The 13,389-nt window shown below is 40.8% G+C and overlaps 1 protein-coding gene across 3 annotated transcripts in view; it reads left to right on the top strand.

Annotated features, from left to right (window-relative positions):
- The window catches only part of PARVB (parvin beta), a 67,307-nt gene that overhangs the window by 38,325 nt on the left and 15,593 nt on the right, over window positions 1–13,389 (top strand). For all 3 annotated transcript variants that reach the window (XM_069806955.1, XM_069806958.1, XM_069806956.1), the window contains exons 5-9: window positions 2,257–2,397; window positions 3,273–3,388; window positions 8,919–8,977; window positions 10,679–10,698; window positions 12,454–12,515. In XM_069806955.1, coding sequence (XP_069663056.1) covers window positions 2,257–2,397; window positions 3,273–3,388; window positions 8,919–8,977; window positions 10,679–10,698; window positions 12,454–12,515 — 398 coding nt within the window. The remainder of the gene's footprint in view (window positions 1–2,256; window positions 2,398–3,272; window positions 3,389–8,918; window positions 8,978–10,678; window positions 10,699–12,453; window positions 12,516–13,389) is intronic.

Raw genomic sequence — 13,389 nt, 5'->3', positions numbered from 1 at the left:
ACGCTCCCTGTGGAGGTTATGGTTTCCACCTTCAGGCCTGCAGACATTTAGAAAGTGCTTAGTTGTACATACATACATATGTATGTAGTTCCGTTGAACTTAGCGTATCTTACAGGAGAGAAGGTGGGCGTGTACATCTTGCAGCCTGAGACTTTAACTGGACTGGTTTTCGCCCATTTTTTTCCTGTTGGGCCTCTGATTGGAGAGCAAAAGCTTCTCCCCTGACCTGAAGCTATCACAACTCAGCCCCCATCTTCTGTTGTTCTTCACTGGTGTCTTGGTTTCTTCAGCAAGACTTGTATTACTGAATCTATTTATCTTTGTGCTGTCTTATTGATGCAAGAGGCAAAAGCACATCGTGCTTGTGGTGGCGCTGATGCTCAAGGCCTCAGAACTGAGTCAGCCCTCTGTTGTGCAAGTCTTTTCTGGTGCCTGTAGTAAAGGCTAATGAAGTAGGGTCATTAAACTTCAAGTAGTAGTTATCATTCCTTGTGTGTGAGAGATGTTTCAAAAAGATCTGTCTTGATAGGCAGACACACAAAAAAAAGATGAAAGACAACAGCTTGTCAGTGGGCTTATTTTGAAGCAGTTTGGAGTAAGAGATTACCAAATGGCTGTCTGACTGATTGAGGTGTAGCTCCTTTAGTTAACTTTATCGAGGTACAAGTAGTGCCACATAGAGGGGCTGGGGTGGCTTGGTATGCATGGTTTCAGGGTGAAAGGAATAAATTTCTGCTTGCTGACTGGCAGCTAACCTGGGCTGAGAATAGATAGGAGCCATAACAAGTGACCAAAAAATGAATCTTGGAGTATAATTTTTTTTAAAAATGTCTAAAATAATTTTAAATAATATTTGCATGCTTTGGTGGTCAGTTTAAAAAAGACTCCGAGACGTCTTGGCTAAATAACATTTTTCTCATTAATATTATTTGGATATTGATTAAAATTTCCTACTGTAGATTGATAGAAACAGTCAAAATGTTCAAAGTATTTGTGACCTGCAAGTCTCTTCTGTTTGGGTACTAATGTACTTCTGTATTTCTGTCACTTTTTTAAAAATAGATATATATATATATATCTTCAGCTAGGTAAAATGTTCAGAAGAAACATACTCTGGAACTTGAGAGCAGAAATATCTCCATTATTGGAATAATAGGTTTTGACAACTCTGAAATGTTTCTGAAAGGATCTTTAGAGGTGAAGCCCATCCCATTTTGTGAAAACAGCTTTGGTGAAGTATGTTTTTTTGTTTTAAAGACTGGAATAATAATATATAATTGGAATATGTTCAACCAGTCCTGACCTCCCAGTCCCAGCAGCAGAGTGAGTTTGACCTTTTTTTCCCCAGGGTGGAGGAAGAAAAGAGATCAGCTGTTCTCATTGCTCTGGTGGCTGGAGGACTCTACCCCACCTTCCTCAGCTCTCTTTCTTCTTTTTTTTTCTTTTTTAGAGAAATTCAGCTCCTGTGTCTTTGGCAAGGGCCACAATGCAGAGGAAGAGAAGAATGACTTGTCTATGACTTTGGCAACAAATAATTATATTACAGAAACATAATTCAAATTATAGTAATGGCATTTTACAAAATTTCCTGCATTAGTTCATTTCTGGAAGTAATCAACCATGATGTGACAATGTCATAACAACATGACAAGCTTGTACCAACTTACTTCTTTCTTTAAATTAGTTCCACTAAGCCAGTACAAATCTGTTGGTCATACGAGTCTGTGACTCATGATAGTTTATCAAGGAGGCAAAGTTTGCTCTAGCTTAAATTCATGCCTTCAGCTAACCTGAAATAAATCTTATCAAGCTGAAGTAAATGTTCACACAATATTTCCCCATTTTTGTCCTAAATTAACTTGTTATTAGAAAAGTCCATTGAACCTGTGGAGATTCCTTGTGCAGTGAAGGCTGTGTTGTGCCAAGTGCTTTTCAGCAGTGCAAGAAAATGGGAAGTACAATAAATATTATTACTAACTTGGTGCCTGTCTGAAAGTTGTTCTATATTTTGACACTTGATTGATGAGCATGCTCTGCCAGACCTTAGCAGTTTTCTGTCACAGATTTTATTGGAATTGATGCACTTTGATGAAAGGTTTGCTTTCAGCTGTTTTGCTTTCTGAGGAAAATCATTCTCTTGGAAAATTTCTAGCAGAGTCCAGCTCTGACCAGTGCTCTGTGCTTGTTATTCCCACCCAGGCCTTTGTTTAATCTGATTTTGCCTGTTCTTTTTGTTATTCTTTTTTTCAAACACAGAAAAATTGGCTGACCGTAAACTGAATGTGGCAGAAGTGACGCAATCTGAAATTGGTCAGAAACAAAAGTTGCAGACGGTCCTGGAAGCTGTTCATGATTTACTCCGACCCCATGGCTGGACAATCAAGTGGAACATTGACTGTAAGGACTCTGTTGTGCTTTCTCTCTCAGCTTCGCAGGCAAGGAGGGTATGATAATCAATAGGTTGATCATATTCTCTGTGATGCAGCGTGTTTTTAAAAGTTATTTATTTAATTGTGTAGAGGGTGTTACCACATCCATGCATGGATTGTAGCTGGTACCACCTGTGGTCTTTGTTTAAGGACAGATGTACATCACTATGGGATAATTGAAGTAATTTGTTCCTTTAAGAATATGCTTTCATTAGAAAGTTTTTTGTTTGCTTCCTGAATTTGAATCCCCACAGGCATGAGAAATGTGTTAGTCATTCAAGTACTAGAGGGTCGTCTAACCCTTCAGGCCACCACAGGGAGGGTAAAAGGATCCTGCATCCTGCTGGAGGATGCAGCTTCTGACAGGCTAAGCAGAAAGTGCCCTCTGTTCAAGCATGGCCTGTTGCAATCCAGAAGTGAGAGCGGAATTTGAGAAGTCCCTTCACCTAGGTAGTGGGGTTGGGTTCATCCCTTACAGGTAGGAAAGCTTGTGTTAACACTTTGGAAGTCTGCTAAAAGAATTTTCCAGTATTCTCTGGTACAGTGGAAGGCAAGTGATTGAGTCTGCCTGTCTTAATTGACTAGGGAGGGAGCTGAAGTGTTTGGACTCCTAAGTTAGGCATGTAATTTAAAGGGAGGGTTGAATCTAGGTTTTGCTACCTGTAAAATTATATTGTAGGCCTTGTTAATTTGGGATGGAGAAAAAGAAGGATAAAAAGAAAAAAGACAGTGTTCACCAAAGGCATTTTTCACTGCCTTTTCCCTGCCTTTTTCCTAGAGCTGTTTGTTTAAAATAAGGCCTCAGTATTCTTTTATTTGCTTCATTTTCTTTATTCCCTGCAGCAATCCATGGCAAGAATCTGATTGCCATTCTTCACCTTCTGGTAGCTTTGGCAATGCATTTCCGGGCTCCCATTCGACTGCCTGAACATGTGTCTGTACAAGTGGTAGTTGTACGGGTGAGTATGAACTCATGAGAGAAATTGATCAGAACAATCATTATTTATCACTCTGATTTTTCAGTACTAGGCTGCTCCCATCCATTGTCCCCTGATCTCTTGTAATTTACAAAATTCTTGTCCTAGTTGTTTAGTGAGTCCCAGTCCTGGGAATGCATTTTTGGTGTGCTCAAATGTGATCCCGAGAACATCATATCTTTAATATGTTTGGGACCACCATTTCCTACTGCAATATCAAGCTAAAAACATGTGATGGGTTTTTGTATAAGAGAGAGTTGTATCCGTAATTTCTGGCACTTTAGTAAATGGGTTTTGCCATGCATTTTATGTAGAGAAGCCATTGAAACATGAACAGCACAGAAAGGAGTTTCAGCATGTAGAATCTCCCTAGTCTGGGAAGCCTGTTACTGATGTTGTTTTTCCCCGATGACTTATTATGCAGACTTAGACATGTTGTTTTCCTTGGCATGCTAACAGACTTTCAAAATTTCTTTCACAGCCTTGTGTTTTTGTTAGCTTTCCTTGGATATGGAGAGGAGATCTGACCTGAGGAACCCTGACTTCTTCCCTCCTGCCCTAGATATTGCTCTAGTTATTCCTTTCTCTGCTTGGTGTTGACCATTTCCTTTCACTCTGCAAAGACTTTACTGTCAGAGCACATGTACTCTTACTTTTTATCTTGCCTTCTATCCCAACTGAAGCTCCTGTGGCAGTTCAGTCTGTAGCATGCGAACCCAGCTTTTGTCAACAGCTGTTGAAACACCAGGCAGAGCTGTTCCAGCTGGCACTCTGATCATGCCGTGACTGTTTGCTGTTGCTCAGCGCTGTCGTTGCAAGGCAGGCTGAGCTGCTGGCAACAGGCTGTGGAAGTGCTTTACTGTTAGAGCTGTCAGGTTGTAGTAGGTTTCCTTTCAAGAATAAAGAAGAAAAAGTGATCTTGGATTCTGTTTTGCGAATGTGGATCGCCTTACAAGATGTGATTGCAAGGTGGTTGCTTAGGCAAGCCTCATTTTGCTTTACATTTAAATAATGGGATTTTCCAGGCTGCCTGCCTGAATGCTCTAGGGGTACAGGGTGTGATGTAAGTGAGTAATTGATGGATACTCCCTGGCTCACAATAAATGTATGTATTATCTTTAAGAGGTGATTTTGAACTGCTTTCAGGCTGCTGTAGTTCTTTCATTTAACTAATGGTGAGTTAGGTATAAAGTAACATGAATGTAAATAGGAGACCAATTTCTTCTTAAATTTCTTTTGACTGTCTTGGAAAGGTAAGGAGGAAAATGTAAATACAAGGTGGTCAACAGTCCTCTGACACCCTGATGCTAGAAATCTCCTCCTGCCCAGTACAGTGAAGTGTCTTCTGCAACTGATAAGTCAGGAAAAAAACCTTAGGTGAAGAGGTAAAGCCCCCTTTCCTTGTCCTTAGTTCAAGCTTCAGGACCCTCCACCTCTGTAGCACAGGGAAGGCTGTGCAGAATGTATTTTCACATCTTTTCCTGTTGGAGGGATATAGAGAAGACACCTACTGAGAGCATCTGGTTCACGAGAGTCCCTGCATCTTGAGACTAGGCAAGGCTGAGGTGAAGAAAGGATGAGATAAAGGCTGACAGAAACAGGGAAAGAAAGAAAGAGAAAGAGCAACTCTTGTGTCCCCAAGGTAGTGCCTGAAGGTGTCAGAGCAATGGTACAATGAGAGTTTAAGCCTGAGAGGCTGTAAGCTCTTGCTCTTGGACCTAGAGCCTGGAGTCCTGGAGATGGTTATGGCAACTGCTGGCTGTGAGCCTGCCTCAGCTGGCCTTGTGCAAGAGGAGGCTTGTTTCAGCCCCCCTATCCCACTGCTAGGAAAAGCTTGCAACTCTTCAGGTTTGTTTATTTAAATGGAAGGCAAGACACAGTATGAACTGAAGCATGTTTCTTCTGGAGCAATAACTTTTGCCTCATAGTTTGGTAAATTGAATTTTTGTGGTTCAGCATCCATATTCTCATCTAAAAATAGATGCTGGTTCAGTAACACAGATCTCTCTAAATGGATTTTATGTAGCCTTTGTTATACTAATGACAAATAGAAGAATGGTAATGAGGTTAATACTGTTTCTAATCCAAGTAAGATAACTATTATTAAGAAGATTATTATTCTTATAATTATCAATTTATTGTGAAGTGATCTCTTACTACAGATTCTGATAATGATTAGGGTTCTGTCAAACTAGATCACAATGAACATAAGATGTCTGCTCTGAAAGGTTTTAGTTTAAATGCCTCTTCTTGCTTGAATATGCATTTAAGGGGATTAATCAACAGTTTAAGTGACTTCTTTGTAAGCTTTGCAGAATTGACCCCGCATCAAGAAAACCTTGCAAGATGCTGTGGAGTATTGTGCAAGAACACACCCACACTGAAATTTTCAAAACTAGTTAAGTCTCACTTTCACGGGTGACTTTGGCACTTAGGATTATCATTATCAACTTTGTTGAGCCGTCCTCACACTGTGCAGATGCATGAGGTGCTCCTTGCCCAGAAGGGCTGTGCTTACACTATGAAAATAAGAGAGTCATACTGGTTTAGCAAGTTACTGCTTAGCTAAGTTGTGTGCATTTCCATAGCCCATCTCAGAGCAATGCAGAATACCTTATTAGCTTGTGTAAGTGTTGTGGGCTTTTTCTTCTCTAATTTTTAGTGTCCTGCTCCATAAAATGAGATAATATTATAACAGCACTGTGCTACATGGAAAGTATTTATCAAGATCTCCACAGACTGGTGGTGATTCTGCCCTTCCCTTAAATACTTCCATTCCTTTAGCATCTTGAGGTGACAGACCAAGATTAAAAATAGTTAATTTAGAGCCTGAGAAAGATTTGTAGCTGGATCTGTATCTGCCAAACAATACATTTTTGTTTTTTGGTCCTGCACTGTCTAGTTTGCTCAGAAAACCACAAGTGTTTTGGAGAGGACTTTCTGCTTTACCTTCCTTGGCAGGAAGAACCTTTGCCTATCTGTCTGTCTGTCGATATTACGTAGAACAACAACAAGACTAACCCAGCAGAAAACACTTTTGTTTATATTATTTTATAATGGGCACCACGAGGTAGCCCCTCTCAAGAGCAGAGTTCCTGAAACCTAGTTACTTTCAAACCTTTTTGAAATCAACCTCCAAAATTGGTTTTCTTGGTGGTTTTTGTGTGAAATAAATAGAAAATTTTGTTACCATGACAATATATGTCCAAGTTGTACATGAAGTGTCCTAGCAGAGCAAGGGTTTAGGTGGGTCTTCTAGTTAAGATCCTGTTGATAGCTGCTCCTGAGCTAAGTGCTGAGTTAAGAGTCTAAGATGCTACATGTTTTAATACTGGTGTCACTCAGCATGTGCCTGTTGTTCCAGCCCTCCTCAGTGAGGACAGGGAGAAGAGAAAATTTGTGTTTTCAGTGAGTGCTTCCAGTGAGAACTGAAAATCCTGAGATTTTTCTTCCAGCTGACTTTACTACCTGTTATTTGAAACATAAACTTGAATGATGAAGGAATACCCTAATTCAGGAAAACAAAAATGTTCTCAGAAGTAAGTGTAAAATTTGTTCTTAAGTCTCACTGTGTTGGGTATTTTTACAAGGCTCAGGAATTGCTGCCTTTTGCACTTAGCTTCCCTCATCCTCATTTTTAAAATTGTAGCATGTTCCACCTTGATGCTGCTGGGAGATCTGAGGTATTTTTACAGTAATTCCCTTGTAGTCTGAGTTGTAGACTGAAAGGTCAGAGGCAAGGCAGGATGAAGAATGAATGTGTCTAGTGGTAGCGGTGCAAGGAATCAAAGTTTTATCAAAGAATGACATTTGCTTTTGGATTGCAAGGCCAAGGGACCTGGGCTTGCTATGCGAGCAGCATGCTCAGCTGCCTCGGAGGGGGCTATGCAGAAATCCTGCCGTTTCCACCTGTCGGGGTGTCAGCGTTGGCATCTATTCCTCTTTCTTATCAGGCGTTTGGAGGCATTATTCACTAGTCACCACTTACTGAGTTTTTGTTCACAGTTTATAGCATCTTCTCCCTGGGGTATGTGGTGCCTGGAAGGTCCAGAAACCTGTGTTAATAAAGCAGAGACGTGGTGGGATGGAATAAAGACAACATTGTTTTGCATGCAAGAAAACATTGCCCTGTCAGATGTTTCCTCATTTTTCCATCCATGCTGTCATCCTGGCTTGTTTCACCAAACCTTCTGGCGCTGTTCCCGTGGCTCCCTCAGGGGAGCGGGATGAGATGGATGCGTGATAGGGAGGTGAGGAGCTGTGAGGACATGGCCAGCTGGCGGCATCCAGCTCAGGCGCGGAGCTGTAACAGCGCAGTGGTGAGAGACCACGGCTCCCACCGTGCTTTCAGCCAGGCTCCCTGGGTGGTGGCTTGAGAAAGCAACGCTGCCTTCATTCATTGAGTAGGGAGTGGGGGGGCAGGAGTTCTTCTTACGGGTTTTTAGATTTCGGGTTTTATTTCTTAGATTGCTTCTGGGGAAGGATGTGTTTCTCTTCAAAGCTGTTCTCCCTAATAACTTCTTGTTTGGGGTTCAGCTGGTGAAAAATGATTGAGGTGGCATACGTGTATGGAGCTTGTGCCTGAAGGGGTGGTTTCCCTGCTTACGTGAGCTAGCAGCTTTATTAACCTTGCCGTAAGTCATTCTGACAGACCTGGTTCCTAGATGGCTGCTGAGATTTGAGCTCTTTGTGTCAGCTTTTTAAGCACAGAGAAGGGAGGAAAGACATTCCTCCATTCAGGCATAAGGCTATATCCCATAGTTTTGGAAGGGACCCATAGAGATGTTAAGAAAGTTTTTGACTCGGGTAAAAGCACTTCCAGCCTCCGAGATGTACGTGCCATGTCTCCAAAACTCTGGAGAGGCTCAGAAACATTTGACCCCACCTGTGTCAGGGGGCTGTGTCTTAACAGAGCTGAGGAGGCTGTTATAAAGCTGGTTTGAAACTGAGTCTCACCACATGCTAACTTTTTGTTGGGTAGGAAAATCCTTATTCATGCAGAAAATTATCCCAAGGAGAAAAAACCTGGTAACAGGGAAATACTATTCATGCACACCGGAGCCCTGGCCTGGGGGCAGCCATCCACATTATTTCAGCCCCAGACCTCTCCCTAGAGCCAGGCTGCCAGTTGTGTCAAATTGTTGGTTGACACTGTGACATGAACGAGCGCCCTTGGGGAATTTAAGATGGGGCTGACAAACTCTCTCTAATTTGTGTTCCAGGCACGATGTTGACTGGTTGCAGGTGGAGAATTGTTAGTGAGTTTGTTGGCTGCAGATATATATATATATTTCCGAAACTTCCATTTGGCTGTCGGCCTGATAAATGCCACTGTTCTGGGAGTGAGCCCTCCTGTGCCAGCTGTTTCACCTCTACCTCTACAAAACTTAGCAAGCACGCTTTATCCAGTTTTATCCTCTGGGATTCTGAAAGATGCTGAATGCTGCAGGGCCCCTAATGAGCTTCTTCTTTACTAATGCCATCTCATTTCTAACTCCATCTTCCTTTCCAGAAACGTGAAGGCCTCCTTCAGACCACTCATGTTACAGAGGAGCTGACGACTACAACAGAGTAAGCACAAACCACTTTAGCTTCGAAGTGTATCTGTGGGGCATGATGTGAGACAGTTTACAAAGACGAAAGAGAGACTTAATCTTCCCCCTGCCCCTGCTAAATTAACAAAATCCCCTGATGTGGTGCTTTTTTAACTATACAGAAATAACTCGGTCTCGGGAAATATGTTACAAAGGAGAAAAGTATTTTCTTGACATTCTTGCATTACAGAAGCTTTTAACTGAATAGTTCATTGAAAGTGACCTTTGTGAGCCTTTTTTTTTCCCCCTGCCTTCTGGAGGTGGCCATATATATATAACTAATTTCTGCCCAGTGCTGTTTCCTCTCTCAAGTGAAAGGCCCATGTAGATATTTTGGGGAAGAATTAGTTTGACAAAAGGCAATTCTTTGGAATACCTTTCAAAACTGAAGTGATACCCTGTTAAAATTGTAGGGAGAGGCGATCTCTGTTTTCAATAGTACTTCAGGACTAGAGCTCAGTGAAAATAAATTAAATAAATAAACCTCTTCCCTCTCCAGTTTTTGCAACGGATTACTTTACTTTATGTTTTTACAGTCCTTTTTATAGGGTGAAGGCTAGACATGCACTTTGGCTGCAAATAAAAGCTGAGATTTTCCTTCACGTGGCCTGAAGGCAACTCTTCTAAGAGGGGCTTGCATGAGCCCTCCTTCAGTTTATCAGTGTATTGGCTCCCTGTAGAGTTGGCTCAGCTTTCCATGACTTTGAAGATAAATGAAGTACCATGTGGCTAGCTCAGTGGGGAAGATATTTCAGATGGAAACGCTCAAAAATGAGATCATAACATCTCTCTGTGGACATTAAAGATCTCATAGTGTTTTTTGTAGGATCAGAGCTCTGCCTCAGGTTTGTGGGCCAAAATTCCTCCCCTCACTCCTATGCTCTTCAACAATGTAGTTTGCTTGTCCTCTCCTTCAGATGTGGTTTGTAAGATGTAATCTGCGGAGTGGGGTTTAGACACTTTTTTTAGCAAGAAACATGTTTACAGATTTGCGTGTGTGTTTATACATTTATTTATTAAGTTATTTAATATTACACAATATTAAGAGGTTTACTGTTCAATGTGTTGCACACCCAGTTATAAGGATAGCTACGGAAGATGCAATGATCAGCAGAATCCAGCATTCATTGAATACTTTCAAATTCCTCTGTGCAAATCAGGGCCTGATTCTCAGCTGATAAACATCTGCATATGTCTGGTGATGTCACTGGCTGTGTATATAATTCATATGTGGCAGTTTTATTTACATAATATCCAGCTCTGATGTATGTTTTCTTTCTTCAGAGAGAACAGATTGAAGTGAGATAGATAGCCTTGCTCCTTCTGAGCTGTGTGGTGTAGCATCTGATGACTGTATTTGTGGAAACTGTACACAGAACTACATTTGTTCACTCTTCATCATAAAAATAGTTATGCATAAGAGATCGTAATTATGTGTAAAACATAATTACGCATTTCCATTAATTTGAAATGTATCTCCCTGACATCACTGGCGGTCTGCTGGGGACACTCCTGCAGCAGGATGGGTCTGGTCTGCAACATGCTCAGCCTCCTGACTTGGTAGGAGTGGTTATCCCTCGGCATCTTGCAGGAAAAGGCCCGTTAAGCCCATGGTCTTGTCTTTTCAAAGTGATTATTTGTGAACTAACCAGATATTTTTGAATGCTCTGACTTGCAGGATGATGATGGGAAGATTTGGTAAGTAACAAAGTTGACTGAATTTTTTTTTAATTTGCGTCAGGCACAGAAATCTTGTCTGTTTTCCTTCAGCAGATCAAGACAATAGGTTGAGCAATTCTGTGGGGTTGGAATGTATTGCGCAGGCAGGTTTTGTTACTCCACAGAGATGTGGAGCGTAATGGGTAGAACCAGATCATCCAGTATACTGCTTGTGCTCTTTAGACTGGTCTCTGTTGATTTGTTTTCATTTGCAAGTAATGAGTAGCGAAAATGCTGCACAGGGCAGTATTTCCTAGTACTGTTGTTAGTGGCTTGCAAGTAAAAAAAATCTTTGCAACCCCCAGCAATAAGAGTTACACCTTCTTCATGATGTGACCATTTAATTTATATACAAATGAATACATGAAAACTACTGAAGCAAAGGTGTATGGTACCAGGTCTAAGAAAGCTCTGTTTATCTGTCCGCTTTCAGCAGCCAGTCAGCCCTCTATAATTCCTTTGCGTGGAGTATCTTATCTCCTCCATGTTCACTAGATTTTACAGTTTATACCTTGCCAACCGTAGATTTGGTCTTCTAAACAAAACCCAATTTTTTTGGTGTTGCTGCCAAGAGACTTCTCTTTTTGCATTTAGTTTTGTTACTGGCATCAAGTCACCACTTCTCACTGAAGAGATGTGGCCTCCTGTAAAGGACTGTGCCTGATGAAGAACAAGTAATTTAGTTTCTCTGTTCCCCGGTTGCAATATGTGAACGCTATCGTTTCCCCTCTTGCAGAATATCTATATTAATGATTAATAAGGTATTTGGAAAATAAGTAATGTCAGGGTGCTATAGGGACTAAATAACATTTCTTCAGATACGAAAGGGATTTGGATAATAAATATGTTTGTTTATTTAATAATAGAAAACTATTAAAAGGGAAACAAAAAGAATTTGAAATTGGAAAAACTGTTAAAAATTATGTTGAAAATTTTAACAACTTAAAACTTGCACACTTTTCCAGCATTTTTTAATGCTTTTTTTTTTACTAAATGCAACTGCAATTGGTTAGATTTCCATTTTTTTCTTGATTTACCTGATGATGACAGTTGTAATCCAAAAAGCTCAGTGTTTGGAAAATTTCAGTCAGCCCAAAGCTGCCACAATGTGAAATGTTGCACTACTATAGTCAATTTAGTAGATTTTAGATTGAATTAGATATTGTTATGCAATGCTTTGAAAGTCTAAACATAATTTAAATGTTCATACTGTATGTAAGCTTTGCTTTTCCTACACTGCTGAGTCAGGTTCACTCATGTTCAGTTTTAAGCTTTCCTGAAGTCAGGGGTACTAACAGTAATTTTAAATTAACCAAATTAATATCTGATTTTGACACCGAGCGGTGGATGCAACCATAGCTATCACTGTAGCTGTAGTGCATCAAAACCAGGTGATGTTTCAGTGGCTCATTATTTAAGTTAGGATTGGGGCATAGTCAAAATTTGTGTTTCATTTTAATTTTGATTCCACCTACATGTTTTGTGGACTAGTTATGAATGGCAGAAAAGGGAAATCAGTGAATGGTATGTTTATTTTCAGTTACCTCTAAAATTCCATGGGGAGTTTGCTCTGGCATTTAGTTAGACACCAAAATAAGGTGATAACTTTTAGCTTGAGTCTCTGTTATGTGGTTTTCTGAGAAAGACCTTTAAGCTTGGGACACATAACCTGCTTCCCATAGTTGGCTGTTGGAGGTGTATTGATTTATTTTTTTTTCCCCCCCCTAAAACCAGAGCGTGATGCCTTTGACACACTTTTTGATCATGCACCAGACAAACTCAGCGTAGTCAAAAAGGTAAAAAATAAAATTCAAGTTTTATTTTCTACATTGCTTTTTTTCTTATGGTTTTGGAAAGATATCCAGAAAGATCTGGAAAATAGGATAGGAGATAGATAGGAGAAGAGGATGCTGAAATAGTGAGAAGCGTGTTTATCCCCCAGAGGTCACTGTTTCAAAGCCAGGTGATACCTGGATTCATTGGCTTCGGTCAGGCTTGTCTCATTACGCTGGTTTATTGGCCAAGGCTTTTCTAATGGTAGTGCTAGGTAGTGCTGCTGGATTCAATCAAAATGACGCAGGTTAGAAAAAGCTACTCTGTAGTACTCTGCAGTGGTACAGATCATTCTGACTGGACAGTTGTACATGCTTTTATATTCCAGGCACTGTCCTCCAGCGAGGAGGGGCTGGGCTGGAGGCTAATGAGCGGCTGGCTCGTTAAAGTGGTGACCCCTTCACTAGGGCAGCCACAGTCATGCGTGTGTCTTCAGCCTTAGTCTCCCCAAGAAGCACTCGCTGTTTGGTTTTCAGCTCATTCTTGTACTAAAGATGATCTTCCATAACTGGAAGATTTTTTCCACAGTACCCTGAAATGTGATTCACCCATAAATAAGTTTACTAAATATAAAGCTTTTACAGAAGAGTTGCTTTTGTCCCAGGGTTCTTCTACTTAACGCTAATTCATATGGTCCTCTGGTTTCTCCTCCAAGGCTGAGCATCATCGCAAAGCATGCCTATCCAGACATATTCTTGACATGGCTTTTTGTGCTAGGCAGAGTGGAGGGGTAAAGTAGGTGTTGATCTCTGCCAGCTCTTGTTAGTTTTAGAGAACACATAAGGAAGAGACTCCATGTTGTTCCAACATGGCTGTTAAGCTATTTATTAGAACAGT

The sequence above is a fragment of the Haliaeetus albicilla genome, chromosome 19 (assembly GCF_947461875.1).
Source record: "Haliaeetus albicilla chromosome 19, bHalAlb1.1, whole genome shotgun sequence".
NCBI lineage: Eukaryota > Metazoa > Chordata > Aves > Accipitriformes > Accipitridae > Haliaeetus > Haliaeetus albicilla.
Note: the sequence above shows the minus strand (reverse complement) of the source record. Positions and strands in the feature narration are given on the sequence as shown.